Below are 19,239 nucleotides of genomic sequence, written 5' to 3' on the forward strand. Positions count from 1 at the left end.
AACCCGGGAGGCAGAGCTTGCAATGAGCTGAGATTGTGCCGCTGCATTCCAGTCTAGGTGACAGAGGGAGACTCTGTCTCAAACAAAACAAAACAAAACAAAAAACAGTTGTTTATTTTTTAAAAAGTGAAATTAGAAGAAAACAAAATATCAAAATTCATCACATATAGAAAAGTATTGTTGTGTTAAACTTTTGCTTCAAATACACACACACACTTATTTGATGAATAGGAAATGCATGTCGTTCCTGTTATAGGTTATAATTTAAAAGGTCTGAAAAACACTTGCCTACAGCAGTGGTTCTCAAACTTTACTGTGCACAGGCTCACCAGGGGATCTCATAATGCAGAGTTTGATTCTGTAGGTCTGGGAAGGGCCCTGAGATTCTGCATTTCTAACAAGCTCCCAGGTGATGGCCAGACTGCTGGTCCTTGAACCTCACTTTTAGTACCAGGAGCTACTCGGCTGAGTAATCCCAGAATTAACTTGCTACTTCAGCTTCCTTAACTCATGACATAATAAGATTTATTGAACCTAAGATATGGCACATTTGCAATGTGCTAGAAAATTTCGCTGACTCTGAAGGTTCAGAGAATGAGCATGGTGTTGTTCTAGTTAACTGATGAGGAAACATACTTTTTTTTACTTTAACTCTGGTTGTTAGCATGTTAAAATGTGTTTCCTATTTCCTGCCTTATGAAATCAGCTGAGTTAAAATTAGTTTTCTTTGATTAAGAATTTTGAATTGCCTCAGGATAATCTAAAACAAGATCTCTGACTTGTAAATGTAGAGACATAGAGAAAGAATGGGCTCAATTTAATAAGCAATAGATGTGAGAATATACTCTGGATATTGTAATTTTTTACTAAGATCCTGCAATGAACCACATTTTTTGGTCTCTTTTTTCATCAATTTTTGAAGAAACCATAAAAATAGATTATTTAGATCCAATCCAAAAAAGTCAGTGTGTTATAATGCAGGGGTTAATTCACGGAACTAACTTATTAGATGCTTACTCAGGGCCAGGTACAGGACTAGATGCTGGAGATAAAGAGATGATAAGGCAAAGATCCTTCCCTGGAGGTATTTTATTTAAAGAATGCTGCTGTATATTTCAACATCTCTGCAGCTGATTGGATGGGGGTTTCTGCTGGGTCTTTCTCACTGATTTCTAAGGTAAGCGCAGAGACCAGTGTTTCATTTCCTTTGTAACTTTCCCATAGCACTTGGCACAGTGCTCTGAAGGCCATTAAGTACAATAGTTGATAAATGTTGATGACTAACCAACTCTTTCATTCACCAAATTAAAAACTGTACTCACACAGAATATGAAATGAAGCTGGCTAATGGCTCAATCTGTGCCATTTTGTTATATAAGGGGTTTGTTCCATGTTAAAATGGAACATTCAACTGTGTAGTATGACCAGCTACATCACCCTTAGCTTAATAAAAATGTCATGTTCACTGAGGAATGACTATTCTTCACCTCCCTTCATTTAGGCAGACACACAAGGAATGAGAAACTTAGTTTACTTTTCTAAAAATAAAAATTAAATTATTCCAGGTTCCATAATGGTTTATTCTAATAATAAACCATTCTCACCAGCATACACACACAAAATGAACCATGGGTGACGAATTTCCAGCCTTCGTAATAGCCATTTTTATTTCATGGTTGTCAGATGCAACATGGCCTTAAAAATCATTTACTGTCATTATTTAAGAAAATTTTTCTTTCTTAAGTTTAAATCATCTACAGTGATCATAAAAAATGAAATTTCACTTTTGATGAGAAAGAGGAAACTATTTTTTTTTTTTTTTTGAGATGGAGTCTTGCTCCGTTGCCCAGGCTGGAGTGCAGTGGCGCGATCTCGGCTCACTGCAAGCTCTGCCTCCCGGGTTCACGCCATGAAACTACATGATAAACCACGCAGTTATTTAATTTTAGAACTTGAAAGCAAGATAATATGTGGGAATTACTTGGGGAGAATGAAAAGGTTAAATTATTAGCTAATAATAACTCCAGGAAATTTACATGTCACATAATGTTACTTAAATCAGCTATCTAAAATAGATATGTGCTAAGGAAGAGATACATTTTTAGTTTATCTAGCAAACATTACTAGGGGAAAAATGGGGCATATTTTATAACATGGAGAAATAACCTATGCGTGGAGAATAGGAAAATACATAAAAACTCAATGAGAATTTAGACTAATACATAATTTAGCATCATTTTTACAGAGACTTCAAAGCCAATAATAAATGAATACTTAAGTACATTTCATAGTTATGGCCTAGAAGTTCACTTAAGGACAGAGAGGGAATACGATGTCACGGGTAAGTGATGGAACAGGCTGTTTCATAGTATTTCTTAACGAATGGGATCTAGAAAGAAGAATTTTGAAGCAAACTCTTGTAATTCTCACATGTCATGGGAGGGACCTGGTGGGAGGTGACTGGATAATGGGGGCCACTTCCCTCATGCTGTTCTGGTGATAGTGAGTGAGTTCTCATTAGATCTGGTTGTTTGATAAGTGTCTGGCACTTCCCCCTACTCTCTCTCTCCTGCCACCTTGTGAAGAAGGTACTTGCTTCTCCTTCACCTTAAAAACATGATTTTAAGTTTAAACTTAAAACTTAAAACCATGATTTTAAGTTTCCTGGGGCCTCCCCAGCCAAGTGGAACTGTGAGTCAGTTAAACCTCTTTTCTTTATAAATTACCCAGTCTCACGTAGTATCTTTATAGCAGTGTGAAAACAGATTGATACAGCCCCTGATATGTCTTCTATCTCTGCCTCTCCTTCCCCTGGCTTTTCCCCTCTCTTCTTTTGCATGCCTTTTCCTTAAATGGCCAGAACATAAACATATCATTCCTTGTAACATATCTTTGTAATATTTAATATCTTTTTACATCTTTATATTTCTTATATTTTAGTAAAGTAAAATCCTCTTTGCTATGAATTTAGACATCTACTTTTCTCTTCACTGACATTTATCTCCCATCATTTATCAGCAGCCCCAGCCCTTTTTTAAAACTTGACAGGCCTTTCAATAATTTATTTTCTCTGTGAGGAAATGGTCCACATAAGGTTCTCAACTTGTATCTAATAATCTGCTTTACACTGAGGTTTATTTCCTTATTTCTGATTCTACCCTTTATAGAAAGATGAATTTCAGTTTTTATCTTATTTTATTTTTTTATTTTATTTTATTTTGAGATAGAGTCTCACTCCGTCGCCCAGGCTGGAGTGCACTGGCATGATCTCAGCTCACTGCAACCTCTGCCTCCCAGGTTCAAGCGATTCTTGTGCCTCAGCCCCCTGAGTAGCTGGGGGACTATAGGCGTGTGCACCAAGGCGTGTGCCACCATGCCCACCTAATTTTTTGTATTTTTTTTTTTAGTAGAGACAGGGTTTTGCCATGTTGGCCAGGCAGGTCTTGAACTCCTGCCCTCAAGTGATCCACCCTCATCAGCCTCCCAAAGTGCTGGGATTACAGGCATGAGCCACTGTACCTGGGCTAATTTTAGTTTTTATATAAAACCATACATGCAATCTACTATTAATTCACCATGTAACTTTGTCTTTAGGATAACTAATCCTAGCTCCTCATTTACCTTTTAGGAGGCAGTATAACAGTATAACACAGTGGTTTAAAAAAAGGCTACAAATTCAGACAAACCAGTTTGAGTCCCTTGCTGCTTACTAGTTGTGTGACCTTGGGCAAATGGCTTGGGCACAATAATCATGCCCACCTCATAGGATTACTATAATATTAAACAAAATAAATTTCAAGTTCTTAGCATGTTACCTGACATTTAGTGCTCAAATACTTCTCACCATTCTCATTTTGCAATAATCTACGTTTAACCAAAGCTTTTAAAATAATACAGCTCTCTTCTTTCTCTTCTTAACTCCTATACTATTCTTCATCCACAGAGCCCAGGTTCCAGTGTTCTGAGGATAATGTAATTTATGTGTCAAAATATTAAGCTGCATAGATTCTAACTAAATGCTACACCTTTATTTTAACAACCCACTCTCAGCATTTCCTTACAGTACCACTGCCAAGTTGATTCATATTGGATGAATGTCTTTCCTTGGGAGCTAAAGGAAATAATCTGCTTCTAAACTTTTCACTATCCTTTTGAGAAGACAGGTATATTATCACTGTCTCCGTCTCACTGATTAATAAACAGGGTCTAGGAGAAGCTTAATGGACTGAAGAGAGGCAGAATAGTCAATGAGAAGGACTGAAATACTGCAGTGCTTGATACTATATTTATATTATGGATCAGCAAGGACACATGCTTAGACATTCTTGAGCTAATTTAGGTGGCTCTAATAGCTACTTGTTCTGATTTTCTTTCTTTTTGGGGGACTAAGTGGAGTCACAGTCTTCCTGAAGAGGCATTCAGAACCATACTGCTGAGCCTGATCACTCAAATACTCAGATGCCAAATGAAGAAAAGGTGGATGTTCTCTCTCTCTTTTCCTTTGTATCTCCGCTTTCAGGTTCTGCTACCAAATGGGCTTCATGGCAGAGAGGTGTTCAATAAGCTGACAACTAAGAAGAGCAAGAGATTTCACACATATGACGTTTAATCACTAATCACCTGAACTGCATGAGAAGTAATGTGAAAGGGAAAATTCAAATGAAACTATATAGCAAAAAATTTTTAAGGGATGAAGCTAACTCATTATAGAGGTAGGTTCAAAATCATGTATCTGAGACCAATACTTAATTCTGCCAATCAAGACTTCTCCTGTCTGTACTTCATTCATTTATTTCAACGTTTTCCCAACGTGGCCATCCTGCCCTATTCAGTTCTAAAAGAAAACAGGGAATAGTTTTCTCCTCTTCGGACCATGGGCTTATGGCCCATCTGGAGAGGATAGGGCTCCGAAGCCCTATCCTATTTCAATTTCCTTTTATTTAAGTCTAGCCCTTTGAAGCCAGCTCTCCCAAGAATATTCTAGATAATATCTCACCCCCTCAGCATTTTTCCATTCTTTATACCAATCATCTGCACTGTTTCCATACAAGTAATAAGCTGGCCATTTTTCACTAGCCCTGAAGATTAATAAAAAAAGAAATTCTACAGAATAATTATCTCCAACTATACTCCCTTATCCCCCAGCAAACTGATAGTATCATAGGATTACTGTGGCCCATGGTAAGGTAGAGAAATGAACAATAGGGCCAGAGTTATATTTTGCATTTTAATAGTTTTGACTGTATGCTTGTTCTAATTTATTTTAAGACCTGAGGTCTGTGGGCCCATATTTATCAGTCAACCTTTTTAGGTTTGCCTGAATTTCTTAACTTGTTCATTTCTTAAACATTATTAAGCACTGTGCTATGATTCAAAAGGTTAAAAAAAGATCTTAGGCCGGGCCCAGTGGCTCACGCCTGTAATCCCAGCACTTTGGGAGGCTGAGGTGGGCGAATCATGAGGTCAGGAGTTCGAGACCATCCTAGCCAACATGGTGAAACCCTGTCTATACTAAATATATAAAAAATTAGCTGGGCATAGTGGTAGGGGCCTGTAGTCCCAACTACTCAGGAGGCTGAGGCAGGAGAATCGCTTGAACCCGGGAGGCAGAGGTTGCGGTGAGCCAAGATTACGACCCTGCACTCCAGCCTGGGTGACAGAGCAAGACTCTATCTCAAAAAAAAAAACAAAAACAAAAAACAAAAAACGGATCTGCCCTTGAGGAAATATTCTGGAAAATAGTAAGATTAATAATTACCATGTAGTATGTCTTCGTAGAGACATTAGCAGGATGAAATGGGAACACAGTGGACAGATACCCAAATCAACTGCATTCCAAATTTTCATGTTAATAATGGGTGAAAAAGGGCTCTGAGTCTGAAAAGGACACTTAATTCCAACCTTCCTTCTTTCTGTTTTCTGAAGTTAAATCCAATTATAAGGGCTGACATTCCCCCAAAGGAAGATACACATTAGTGTTTTAATCAACAAAAGGAGGTGATAAAGTAATGGATGAAAGACAAAATTTGTGGATTTTAAATCTCTTTTCCCCATATGAGTCCCTCGCTGCTTCCTGCCTTGTGCTTTTTGAACAAGTAACTTCACATTCTGGGCTTCACATTCTCATCTATCAGGTGAGCATAATGTTGCCCTCCATGCTCAATGATAGGGTTGGAAAGAATGACTGATCAAAGTTGTTCCCATTCAACTCTACAACCTATATATTTCCAGATCCAAATCTTTTCAAGGAAAAGGGTTAGGGGTAGGACCTAGGGCTTAGGGAGCAAAGGACAGTGAAGGAGGCCGAAGCCCATTCTCACCGAAAGGATCTTATCACCCTCCTGGAGCCGCCCATCCAGGGCCGCAGCCCCATTTTCTTTGATGCGGCTGACGTAGATGCCACTGTCATTGGAGACATACTGCTGATCTGTCCCACCGACGATGTTGAAGCCCAGCCCTGAGAAAATCATGGAGGAGTAAAAAGATGGGGGTGAAGAAGAAAGAAAGAGATTAGAGAAGATGAAGAGAAAGGGAGGGAAAGCCTACTGGGGAGGAAAGGCTGATGGAGAGGAGATGCTGGCGAGTCAGCCTGTGATGGAGCTGGTGAATGGTCATGAACAAGGTCAGCCATATCAAGAGTATTGAGTTGCTCACTCAAATGAGGCACGACTGAAAATATAAACACAGTGATCCACCTGTTTTGTTCAATATATAAAGAAAGATCTATATAGAACTTAAAGAATAATGGTGATTACTCTAAGTTCGTTCTTCTTTTTCTTTTTTTTTTTTTTCAGAGTCTTGCTAGTGGGCATAGTGGTGGGCGCCTGTAATCCCAGCTACTCAGGAGTTCATAGCTCAGTTGCCCAGGCTGGTTATGAACTCCTGGCCTCAAGCAATCACTATTGCCTTGGCCTCCCAAAGTTCTGGGATTACAGGTGTGAGCCACCATGCCCAGCCTAGATGTAAGTTCTTCTACTCACATTTAATTTTGATCCTGTTGATGGTATTCAAAGGACCCAATTCCTGACATTCCTGATATTACTACAGCAGGGTTAGTTGTGTTCATCAGAAGAAGCTATGCATTTTTACCAATTATCAAATGAACTGTTCCTAATTTAGTGTGAGAGATTTCTAACCATACCTTCCCTTCCACACTTGCCTTCTCCCAAGCTTCTGGAGAATTTATGTATGATAGTGCTTTAGAAAAATCTCTTGAGAGTTTCTTTTTTTTTTTTTTTTTCCATTTTGGTTGGTGGAGGCAGTGGTGTAGGTATTGGCAGAGAAACCTCAGAACCAGAAAGGTAACTGCTATTTCATGGTAGGACTAAATCACCAAATTTACTCTCCCTTCCTTCGCTACTTCAAGTACAACCATATATAGGTTGAGTATCCCTTATCCAAAATGCTTAGGACCAAATGTGTTTTGAATTTTGAATTTGGGGGATTTTGGAATATTTGAATTAAACTTACCAGTTGAATATCCCTAATCCAAAAATCTGATATCTGCAATGCTTCAATGAGCATTTCCTTTGAACGTCATGTTGGCCCTTAAAAAATTTTGGAGTTGGAAGCATTTCAAATTTCAGATTTTTGGATTTGGGCTACTCAATCTATACTTGGGCATAGTAATTGACAACTTTTATTCACTGTAGAAAAAACTGACTACTCATTGATTAGCAACTCCCCAGTTCCTCTTCCCTAAGTCCTTGGAAACCACCATTCTAATATTTGTTTTTATGAGTTTAACTATTTTAAATGCATATAATTTTAGTTATGCAAGATGAATTAAGTTCTAGAGATCTGCTGTACAACATTGTGCCTACAGATAATACTATATCATACACTGAAAAATCTGTTCGGAGTAGATCTCACGTTAAGTGTTCCTACCACAGTAAAACAAAATATTAAAAGAAAGAAAAAAGAGAAGGAAAGAAAACTGAGTACCAAAGTGCTATTTCCATGGACCAATGACTAAGTGCTGGAAAGGATTTTACTGTACAGAAACCGTTGTTAGGAAAGGATTTTACCTATGCATAAAAAAAAAAAAAAAAAAAAAAAAGGAAAAAGGAACTTCTCTAGGGCTTTCTTAATGTCAGCTACTGGTAGAATTCAGGGGCACAGTGTAAGACAAAGGAGATAGTTTGGAAACAAACCAAAAATCTAGTGGTGCAATTGGAAGGAATAACCATAATCACCAGCCTACACTGTTCTCAATAGAAAAGATACTTAGAGAGACATATGCTGGGGGCCGGGCGTGGTGGCTCACGCCTGTAATCCCAGCACTTTGGGAGGCCAAGGCAGGCGGATCACAAGGTCAGGAGATCGAGACCATCTTGGCTAACACAGTGAAACCCTGTCTCTACTAAAAATACAAAAAATCACCTGGGCATGGTGGCAGGCACCTGTAGTCCCAGCTACTCGGGAGGCTGAGGCAGGAGAATGGCGTGAACCCGGGAGGTGGAGTTTGCAGTGAGCTGAGATTGCGCCACTGCACTCCAGCCTGGGCGACAGAGCAAGACTCCATCTCAAAAAAAAAAATAAAAAAGAGACATATGCGGGCTTTCTGAAAGTTCTCCCCATTGGTAGGAGAAAAGCTTACACCTGAAGCTCACAGTATTAACATAAGCACTAGCAAATCAATTTGTAATTTAAAGAAAAACATGACCAAACAAAGACACAACAGGAAACATTTAAGTTAAAAAGCATACCTTAGCCAGGCATGGTGGCTCACGCCTATAATCCCAGCACTTTGGGAGGCCAAGGTGGGTGGATCACTTGAGCTCAGGAGTTCGAGACCAGCCTGGGCAACGTGGTGAAACCCCGTCTCTACCAAAAATACAAAAAATTAGACACGCGTGGTGGCACATGACCAACATTGGGAGGCTGAGGTAGGAGGATCATTTGACCCTGGGAGGCAGAGGTTGCAGTGAGCCAAGATTGTGTCACTGCACTCCAGCCAGGGTGACAGAATGAGACCCCATCTCAAAAATAAAATAAAATACATAAAAAGCATACCTTGTGCATAAAATCTCTGCAGCTAGAGAATAGAAAGAATTTATTCTCTAAAATAATATACATAATAGAAAGTGCTACTTCTGGAGTTTGTGACCTGGCTGGGCAACATAGCAAGACCCTATTCTCTAAAAAAATAAATAAGAAGGTGCTACTTCTGGAAGATGCTATTTTAACTTCCTTGAAGGGCTGGGTATTAAAAATAGTAGCTTAACTTACTAAATGATTTTCTTAGAGCACCATCAATTTGTATCATAGAAGGTAGGAAGTATTGGAGAAGGTACAGAAATGTAAGATAAGGTGGAAAAGCAAATGGAACAAGATTATCGAAGGTTTTGAAATGACTTCAAAACTGTGACAGCTTTGAACAAGGGGGCCAAGGCCAACCCGCCTCTCCCAAGCTGGAACTAACTATGTAGAAAAATCTTTTGATGAAATCCAACACCCTCATCAAACCCTACAGTTGCCTCTGGTGATCTTGGGAACAGGAAGCAAATGTTAAGCAGCTGAATGCAATATAGTAGTTAGCAACAGAAAGGACTTTGCTACTGGTTATTCAAAGCTAACTGTAGAAAAAAAAAGGAAGAGTAGAAGAAATTTTACCGAGATTTACCATAAACAAAAAAGAGCCGTCTACTACACACCCCATCGAAGTCATATTATATAGGTACATTTATAACCCGTTGCTACTTCTGTTGTAAATGAACCAAACTATTTAACATGAGAACTCCTGGACTGACCTGAAGCCCTTTGTTCAGCCAGAATATTTACAGAACTGGGTGTATCTATAAGCCAAAGCATTGCTGCAATAAAACAGTCACCACAGCATTAAGTAGTGGCATGACCAACTGAACCTGGGCTGTACGGATACCTACATAATCCCCAGTTCACTTGCTCAGTAAAAATTACTCATTGAATCTTATATGTAAGATGTTGTGTTATCATCTGAGGAAGACATAAAGTTAAACTGCACACTCCCTGCTTTGATCACAAACTGGAGTTTTTCCTTTTTCCTGTCCCTTTAAGATATTGCAGAAGCAAATCAACATTTACTATGTGTTAGGCATTATGTTATGCTCTGAGGAAGATATAAAGCTAACCTGGACAGTTCCTATTTTAACCACAAACCCAAATTTATCCTTTTCCCTGTCCCTTTTAGATACTGTAGAAGCAAATCAAAGTCAGAAGACTTGGTTCTAAGTTTATAACTTACCAGATATGTGGACTGAAGCAAGCCAGTTTACCTCTGATCCTCAGCTTCCTTTTCTATAAAATAAGAATTATAAATTCTGCCCTCTCTACCTCAATGGGTAAGTGTTAGGGGCCAATAACATAAAATATGAAAAAAAATCTTCATAAACTACATAGTAGTTGCTCTATTGGGATAAGGCGCTAGGAGTAGTTGTCAATAAACTAATGGCTGCTAAAGCTCCAAACTAGATAGTTTGACAGAGAAAGGATGAATAAATATACAGTAGAAATGCAAAATCTCCTAAAAAATGGGAAGACAGATTTTAAAATTCCACCCATCTATAAACAGGAACTCAAACTTATTAAGTATGTCTATGGCATGTGACCTAGAAATCCCCCTTAAGAGTAGTTTCTAGCAAGTGTGATATCTAAACTCTGCGGCAATCATCCAGCATATGGACCAACCAATTGAAACAGATGTCAGTTGGAAACCACCAGAAAGGGAAAGGCTATTCAATACGTATCTTGCTAATTATTGGGTATGGCCCAGAAAAATCTTGCATAAGTAGGGTGACCACATATCCCAAAAGCAATTGCCACAAAAGCCAAAATTGACAAATGGGATCAATTAAATTAAAGAGCTTTTGCTCAGCAAAAGAAACTATCATCAGAGGGGACAGGTAACCTACAAAATGGGAGAAAATTTTTGCAATCAATCCATCTGACAAAGGGCTAATATCCAGAATCTACAAGGAACTTAAACAAATTTACAAGGAAAAAACAAACAACCCCATCAAAAAGTGGGCAAAGGATATGAACAGACACTTCTCAAAAGAAGACATTTATGCGGCCAACAACATATAAAGAAAAGCTCATCATCACTGGTCATTAGAGAAATGCAAATCAAAAGAGATGCCATCTCATGCCAATTGGAATGGTGATCATTAAAAAGTCTGGAAACAACAGATGCTGGCGAGGATGTGGAGAAATGGGAATGCTTTTACACTGTTGGTGGGAGTGTAAATTAGTTCAACCATTATGGAAGACAATGTGGAGATTCCTCAAGGATCTAGAAGCAGAAATACCATTTGACCCAGCAATCCCATTACTGGGTATATACCCAAAGGATTATAAATCATTCTACTATAAACACACAGGCACACATATGTTTACTGCAGCACTGTTTACAATAGCAAAGACTTGGAACCAACCCAAATGCCCATCAACGATAGACTGGATAAAGAAAATTGGCACATATATATCATGGAATACTATGCAGCCATAAAAAAGAACGAGTTCATGTCCTTTGCAGGGATATGGATGAAGCTGGAAACCATCATCCTCAGCAAACTAACACAGAAACAGAAAACCAAACACTGCATGTTCTCACTCACATAAGTGGGAGCCGAACAATGAGAACACATGGACACAGGGAGGGGAACATCATACACCAGGGCCTGTCAGGGGGTGGGGGGTAAGGGGAGGGAGAGCATTAGGACAAATACCTAATGCATGCGGAGCTTAAAACCTAGATAATGGGTTGATAGTGCAGGAAACCACCATGGCACATGTATACCTATGTAACAAACCTGCACGTTTAGCACATGTATCTCAGAACTTAAAGTAAAATTAAAAAAAAAAAAGATTTGAAACCAAAGGAAAAAAAAAAAGATCCTTAATAATATATTCTTAGTTTTTCATTAACTCACAGGAAAAGTCTGACCACCCATGAGACAGAAACCTATTACAGCTATTTACAAGGTAACCAGGCTTGTAAAAATATAAAAATGTAAAAAAAAAGAAACATGGAGTTTTAAAATGTAATGTTCATATTCATAACACAACACCTCCCTATAAATAAAAACATACACACAAATATTAACTATTTACAAAAATGCATGCATATTTAAAGAAATATAAAGACACATTAGAGTGGGTACTTATGGGGAGAAAGATACAGGATAGAGTTTAGGTATGAAGGGTGAAAAAAGAACCTGAGAGGAACATACTGATGATAACAGTGTACTTTGGAGCTAAAGGGTATAATTAATTCAGCTCTTAGCATTTAAGGTCCAAAAGGAGTTGAGGGGAGAGGCAGGAAGAAAAAAGACTGGGATTCAACTTTTTTTTTTTTTTTTTTTTTCAGTGAATGAATGAAGAGCTTAGTGAGCTCTGGTTATAATGTGCCAACAAATTTTAAAATATGGCAAGATTAAAATGGGTTGCTGGGTGTCTATTTTGCAGTCTAAATGCAAAATAGTAAAGGTAGCATAAGAATGACACCACTATAGGATTAAGAGAGAAAGAAAGTGTGCCTAATAGAAGAACCTTGGAAAGTTAAACAAGAAATCCCTTCTTTTGAACTCCTGACTATAGGTCTGGACCCTAAGCCTGTTTAAAAGAGCAATGGCAGAAGCAACAGCTAATGTTTACCAAGACCTTATTATGTACCAAATAATATGCTATGTACTTTATATTTATTATCTCATTTAATCTTCTTGACAAACACAAGTACTCATTTTTCAAAGAGTTTAAAAGGTGAGGCATGGACAGGTTAAGCAACTTTATAAAAATGTCACACAGCTCTTTGCAAAGCCAAGACTTAAGTCAGGCTGTGTGATTCCAAAGCATGAATTTTTAACCATTTTGCTACAATACATCTTTGCAGAAAACATAAACTGCTTTAAGAAAAAAAGTCTTCTAAGCATTGCTGGCTATCTTAGGAGCTAACTGGTCTCCAGGCTGGCTCTGAACAAGCAATGCTGGGATAATGGTTGTAGAACAATCTCCAAGGGTAATATATTCTAGAGGAAGAATTCACCACTATAGAGTTTTGTAACTGTTGTCAAGGTTCCTATTATTTACCTTCAGACCAGAAAAGGAAAAGCCCTTCATTTCATTCAGATTCTTATCTACAAAATCTAAAAGTTATAAAGTAAATGACCAGTGTTAACCTGTTATTCTAGAAATAACAATTCTGGACATAATTAAAATGAAACAAAATAGTTCATTAACACCAAGGATTATAGCCACTTGTTGAGTTATGAAGACTAGAGTAACAAGTCTCCCTTTTCTTTCCCAAGATCAATCCGACTAATTTTCTCCCAGACATCAATCAAACTCCATTGGATACACAATCCCCCTGTCTGTCTTTATCTATATCATGGTAAAATAAACTTAACATAAAATTTAACATTTTACCCATTTTTAAATGCATAATTCAGTGGCATTAAGTACCTTCACAATGTCGTATAATCATCACCACCACCTATATCTGGAACTTTTTATTCAAATAAAAACTCTATACCCACTAAAAAATAGTTCCTTATTCTCCCCTCCCCCAAACTCTGACAACATCTATTATACTTTCTGTCTATATTAATTTGTGTATTCTAGGTATCCCATATAAGTAGAATCACACAATATTTGTTATTCTGTGTCTTGTTTATATTGCTTAGCATAATGTCTTCAAGGTTCATTCACATTGCAGCACATTTCAGAATTTCATTCTTTTTTTTAAGGCTGAATTATAATCTTTTGTATGTACATACCACATTTTATTTACCTATTCATCTGGCAGAGGATATCTGTGTTGTTTCCACATTTGGCTGCTATGAACACTGGTGTACAAATATCTGTTTTGAGTTCCTTCCTGCAATTCTTTTTTTTATTTTTTGAGATGGAGTCTTGCTCTGTCGCCCAGGCTGACCTGCAGTGGCGCGATCTCCGCTCACTGAAAGCTCCGCCTCCCAGGTTCACTCATTCTCCTGCCTCAGCCTACTGAGTAACTGGGATTACGAGCACCTGCCACCACGCCTGGCTAATTTTTGGTAATTTTAGTAGAGACAGGGTTTCACCATGTTAGCCAGGATGGTCTCCATCTCCTGACCTCATGATCTGCCCGCCTCAGCCTCCCAAAGTGCTGGGATTACAGGCATGACCCACCGCACCCGGCCCCTTCCTGCAATTCTTTTGCGTATATACCTAGGAGTGGAATTGCAGAATCACATGGTAATTATATATTTAATAATTTGAGGAGGTGATAAACTGTTTTCCACAGTGGCTGCACCATTTTACATCCTCACAAACAATGCACAGCTACCCCAATGATATGTGTGTATGTATGTATGTGTGTGTATATGTATGTATATATATGTATGTTTATATATATATGTATGTGTATGTATATATGTATGTATATAAAATAGTCATCCTAATGGGTGTGAAGTGGTAACCAATTGTGGTTTTGATTTGCATTTCCCTAACAGCTAGTGATGTTAAATATTTTTTTCATGTGCTTATTGGCCATCGGCCATTTGTATTACCTTCTTTGGAGAAATGTCTACTCAGGTCCTTTGCTCATTTTTGAATTGGGTTGTTTTCTGTCACTAAGCTGTAAAAGTTCTTTATATATGCTGGATATTAACTTCTTAGCAAATAAATAATTGGCAAATACTATCTCCCATTCTGTGGGCTATCTTTAACTCTCCTCATAGTGTCCTTTGAAACACAAAATTTTTTACTTTTAATGAAGCCCGGTTTATCTTTTGTTTTGTTGCCTGTGCTTTTGGTATCACATCCAAGAAATCATAGCCAAATCGAAGGTATTGAAGCTTTTTCCATTCTTCTAAGAGTTTTATGGTTTTAGCTCTTACATTTAGGTATTTAATAAATTTCTAGTTAATTTTTGTACATAATGTTAAGGCAAAAATCCAACTTTCACATACTTCTGCATGTGAATATACAGTTTTCCAAACACCATATGTTAAATGTGTACTCTGCTGTTATTTGATGATGTGTTCTATATATATATATATATATATACGCCTGTTAGGTCTAATTTGTTTACAGTGTTGTTCAAATCCTCTCTTTCCTTATTGATTTTCTGTTGGTTGTCCTATCCATTACTGAAAATGAGGATACTGAGGTCTAACTATTATTATAAAATGGTCTACTTCTCCAGATCAATTTTTCAACATTTGCTTGATACATTTTGGCACTCTGTTGTTTTGTTATGGGAACTTTGGGGTGTCACTTTTCTGGCAGGAGACCTCTGTGTGGCTGCTGCAGCAGGGTGGGCAGCTCCAGGTGCCGGCTCTCTGCAAGGCTACAGCTGGACCAGGCATAGCACGAGCAGCTTCTACAGCTGGCACTGGGGAACACGATGGCATCTGGAAGCTTGGAGATGCCAGGAACCGTAGGATCCCAAGGAGAAAGTCACAGCCCTGGCTCAGGGAGCTCCCAGGTCTCGGATACATGAAGGGTTGCAGCTCTTCTCTCTTTCTCTTCACCCACAATGTGGCAAGCAAGGGGCATGTCTCAGCCCTGACTGTGTTACAGCTCTCTTAGCCTCACCATTCGATGGATCCTGAGTTCTTGTCCAGCAACCAGGAAGAATGAGATACACAGACAAGTGGAGTGTCAGCAAGTCAAAGAGGAGCTTTACTGAGTGACAGAACAGCTCAGAGGGGACCTGCAGGGGGCAGCTCCTTTCAGCATCCAGGGTGTGCTGATGAGTGTTCGGCTCCTAGCAGAGACAGTAGCTCTTCTCTGCTAGGGAGGTCATCCCAATGAGTGTTCAACTCTCAGCAGAGAGGGTAGCTCCTCTCTGTAGGCAGGTCATCTCAACAAGTACTCAGTTCTCAGCAGAGAGGGTAGCTCCTCTCTGGAGCTGGTCATCCCATCTTCTCTGCTGTGGCTGAACCTGGGGCATTTATGGGCCTCAGAGCAGAAGTGTATGCCGACTGGTCCATGGGCAGCCACAGACAGCCCAGAAAAGGCACCACAAGTACCCATTCCAGTCTGTGGGACTGGCAGCCCAGCCCTCAGCCTTCAGGCCCACCTTGGCCTGAAGGTGGGGCCTCACCAGGGACCAACCCCCTTCCACCCAGGAGACTGTCTGCCTCCTGCCACCATCCATGGCGACCAGGCTGTTTGTGCCAAGGGGCACCTGCAGGCCAGTGCTGAGCTGCCCTCAGCACCCCCAGGATTCCCCTCATGCTTGTTGGTGCCCAAAGTCCAGAGAGGGCCGAGGCAGCAGGGGGCTGGTGTGTCAGCACTGCCCTAAGTGTGTACACACTGGGCCGGGCTTTGACAGCACTCAGATTGGCCCAAACCCTGCACTGAGATCAGAGCAGGCACTGGGAGCAGGGAGAGGCCAGGCAGCAGGAAAAGACACCCCTGAGCCTGTGGGCGCAGGGGGAACCTTCCTGGGCCCCTGAGGGTGAAGAGTGCAGAAATGCCTAGGTCTTTGCACCTGGGAGGGCAGAGCTCTCATCTGCTCCATGAAGTGTGCAGCCAGCACTAGCTGTGCCTCCTCACAGCCTGGGGTGGGGGCTCCAGGTCCTCATTGGGCCGGGGCAAATATTCAGAGCAGGAGTGACATCACCACAAGCTCCCTGCTGTCGCCCTGGCACTGAGGGGTGGCCTGGGACTCACTGTCGCTTGGCTCACAGCCCTGCCTATAGGGGGCCTCCAGGAGCAGATAGTGGGCCCCAGTCCTGGCCATCGCAAGTGTCAGGCTCGGAAGTCACCCAGATGCAGGGTGGACCCCGGGGATGCGGCCCCGCGGAGGCTGCTCCCAAGGTGCAAGAACCCACTGCAGTGCCTGTGGTGGGTGGGTGTGGTGGGTGCTCCGCTGGCCAGGTCCCCAAAGCAGGCGCCACTCCCACTTCCCACCCTGGGGCCCCAAAGTGCGGCCCCAGCTCTGCACCCCTGGCCCAGCCCCCATGCTCTGTGTAGAAGCGTGGCACTGCCCCAGGCCCACTGTGGCCTCACGGCCCCTCTCTGCTCGACCGCACTGCTCACCTGCTGGCACACATCTCGGCCTCGCCCCATAGCGCAGCCCCCAGGGCAGCAGGCTCCAGTGGGGTTCCTGCTTGTCCCTGGCTCCCGCTGGCTCCATGGAGCAAGGCACTGCCCGGGGCCCAGCCCTGCCTCCTCCCCACGCTCTCCCTGCAGTGGCAGCAGGCAAGAGAGGCAATGCAGGGCCAGGGTCTGGAGCAACAGAGGCTCCGGACCTGGGGATGGGTCCTGCCTGGCCATGTGAGGGTGGGGGACACACAGTTGGCTGCCTCAGGGACGCAAGGCATAGGGGACCCACCACTGCCATTGCTGCTCCCGCAGCCACTCCTGCTGTCACCGCCCACACCTCCCCGCTGCAGCCAGTGTGATGGCACTGCCATCAATTCCCCCTCTGAAGAGGAACATCTAACTGCTGTTAAGATAGGGACGATGACTGCTCTTAACTGCTTCATGCTGACAGAGGGTGTTAATTTGTGGAAAACAGGAGATTTTCTCTCAGGATCCTATCTAAGGGTCAGCTTCATGCTGATTGGTGTTGTTCTGGGGAAAACAGCAGATTTTCTCTCAGGGTCCTACCTAAGGGTCCCCAGTAAAAGGGAGCCATCATCCGAGGCTCCATTTCCATGACCATTTGGAGTTTGACAGCCCACTCCTTTTATTTCTTTTGAGCTGCAGTCAGAGATCACTGGTTGGTTCACCCCTACAATTGTCAAAAGCTGCAAAAAAGAGAAAAGTTTCCTTGACTCTGAAATACAAAACAAATGATCAGCAATGTTCCAAGCAAAAAGTCAAAAAGGATTATTTCAGTCTTCCATTAGCTCAGATCACTCAGTCAACTCCTGTTCACAATCTCCAAAGTTATCAGAAACCTGTATTCAAGGACTATAATCCATCTTTTGAAGAGGATCAAAACAAGACAACAATTGTCTGTGAATGCCAAAATATCCTAGGGTCGTTTCATTCAAAAACACAAATGACTAAGAAATTTGGTAACCTCTGTGGATTACAATAACCCAATACGATAACCCTAATTATGATTGACAGCATATACTCAGACATTTGGATTTTTGAAGTCCCATACAATTTTGGAACATACACCAGTATTATTCACCAAAATATAACCTGAAGAAGACTAAACCCTATCTTTATCTTGACAATCCCTTTACAAATTTTTGTTAAAGAGTAGAACAGTGCCTTTAGAAACCCTTGTGGTTTTATTCCCAAGTTCACTTTATAAAAAAAAAAAAAATACCCTTTTGAATTTAGTATTCCCACACAGAATTTTGTTTTTAAGATTAACCTTTACAAATCTTCCACAACTTGTTTAAACATTTAGCTTTATCTTACCTAATTTAAAACAATCATTTAACCCCCTAAACTAGGCAAAAATGTATATTCCCATGCCTTCTTATACTTTTACTAAAGACACGTTTTACATTCTTTACACACCTTGCATGTAAATCTATCTTCAGTAGTCTCAATTACATGTTATAATGGTAACTGTTAGCAATTCTTAATTTTGATGAAAAATCTGGTAAGTTATTTTAATTATTTACTTAGATGCTGATAAGGTCTATTTCTAACATAGCTAGGGGTGTGGCATATGTTCCCCAGCCTTACCAAACTGTAAAGCAGGCAAGTTGAAGAATTTTCAAAAGCCAAAGAAGCAGTTTATGACTTTTGAAAAGTCCGTAAATTATGAAAAATTAAGCTTCAAAATTCGAGTGCTCTTTTTAGAAACACCAGCATGACTTATATATAACACTTATGGGACATCCGCTTGTAAATATCTAGGAAAGTGGACTCACTTAACTTGGGATGCTGATAAGCAGCAACAGCCAAAACAGGGATCCTCTGAAATGTATAAAATAATTCATTTGCAAGCACAAGAGGGGGGAAAAAAAAGCTGGTTTTAGAACCGTACAAACTGAATGAGAGACCTACTTTATAATTGTCTTGGTTAAAATCTGATAATAAGAGATTTGAAAAGATTATTTTTTAGAGTTCTCTGGTCAGAAGTCAGCTTACTTAGGGCTGGGCATGGCAGCTCACACACCTGTAATCCTAGCACTTTGGGAGGCCAAGGAGAGAGGATCACTTCAGGCCAGGAGTTTGAGACCAGCCTGGGCAATGTATTTTTTTTTAATAAAAGAAAAAAAGCTTAATTAAAAGTAATATTTAGGCTATATTTTGTGGGGGGGAAAGGACTTTCTGCTTTTTTCCTCTCTTGGA

At 40.4% G+C, this 19,239-nt stretch overlaps 1 protein-coding gene across 3 annotated transcripts in view; it reads right to left on the reverse strand.

Annotated features, from left to right (window-relative positions):
- SYNJ2BP (synaptojanin 2 binding protein) overlaps window positions 1–19,239 on the reverse strand; it is a 50,497-nt gene that overhangs the window by 15,665 nt on the left and 15,593 nt on the right. For all 3 annotated transcript variants that reach the window (XM_009428050.5, XM_009428049.5, NM_001243124.4), the window contains exon 2: window positions 6,321–6,457. In XM_009428050.5, the coding sequence (XP_009426325.2) occupies window positions 6,321–6,457 (137 nt within the window). The remainder of the gene's footprint in view (window positions 1–6,320; window positions 6,458–19,239) is intronic.

This window comes from Pan troglodytes, chromosome 15, assembly GCF_028858775.2.
Source record: "Pan troglodytes isolate AG18354 chromosome 15, NHGRI_mPanTro3-v2.0_pri, whole genome shotgun sequence".
NCBI classification, from domain to species: domain Eukaryota; kingdom Metazoa; phylum Chordata; class Mammalia; order Primates; family Hominidae; genus Pan; species Pan troglodytes.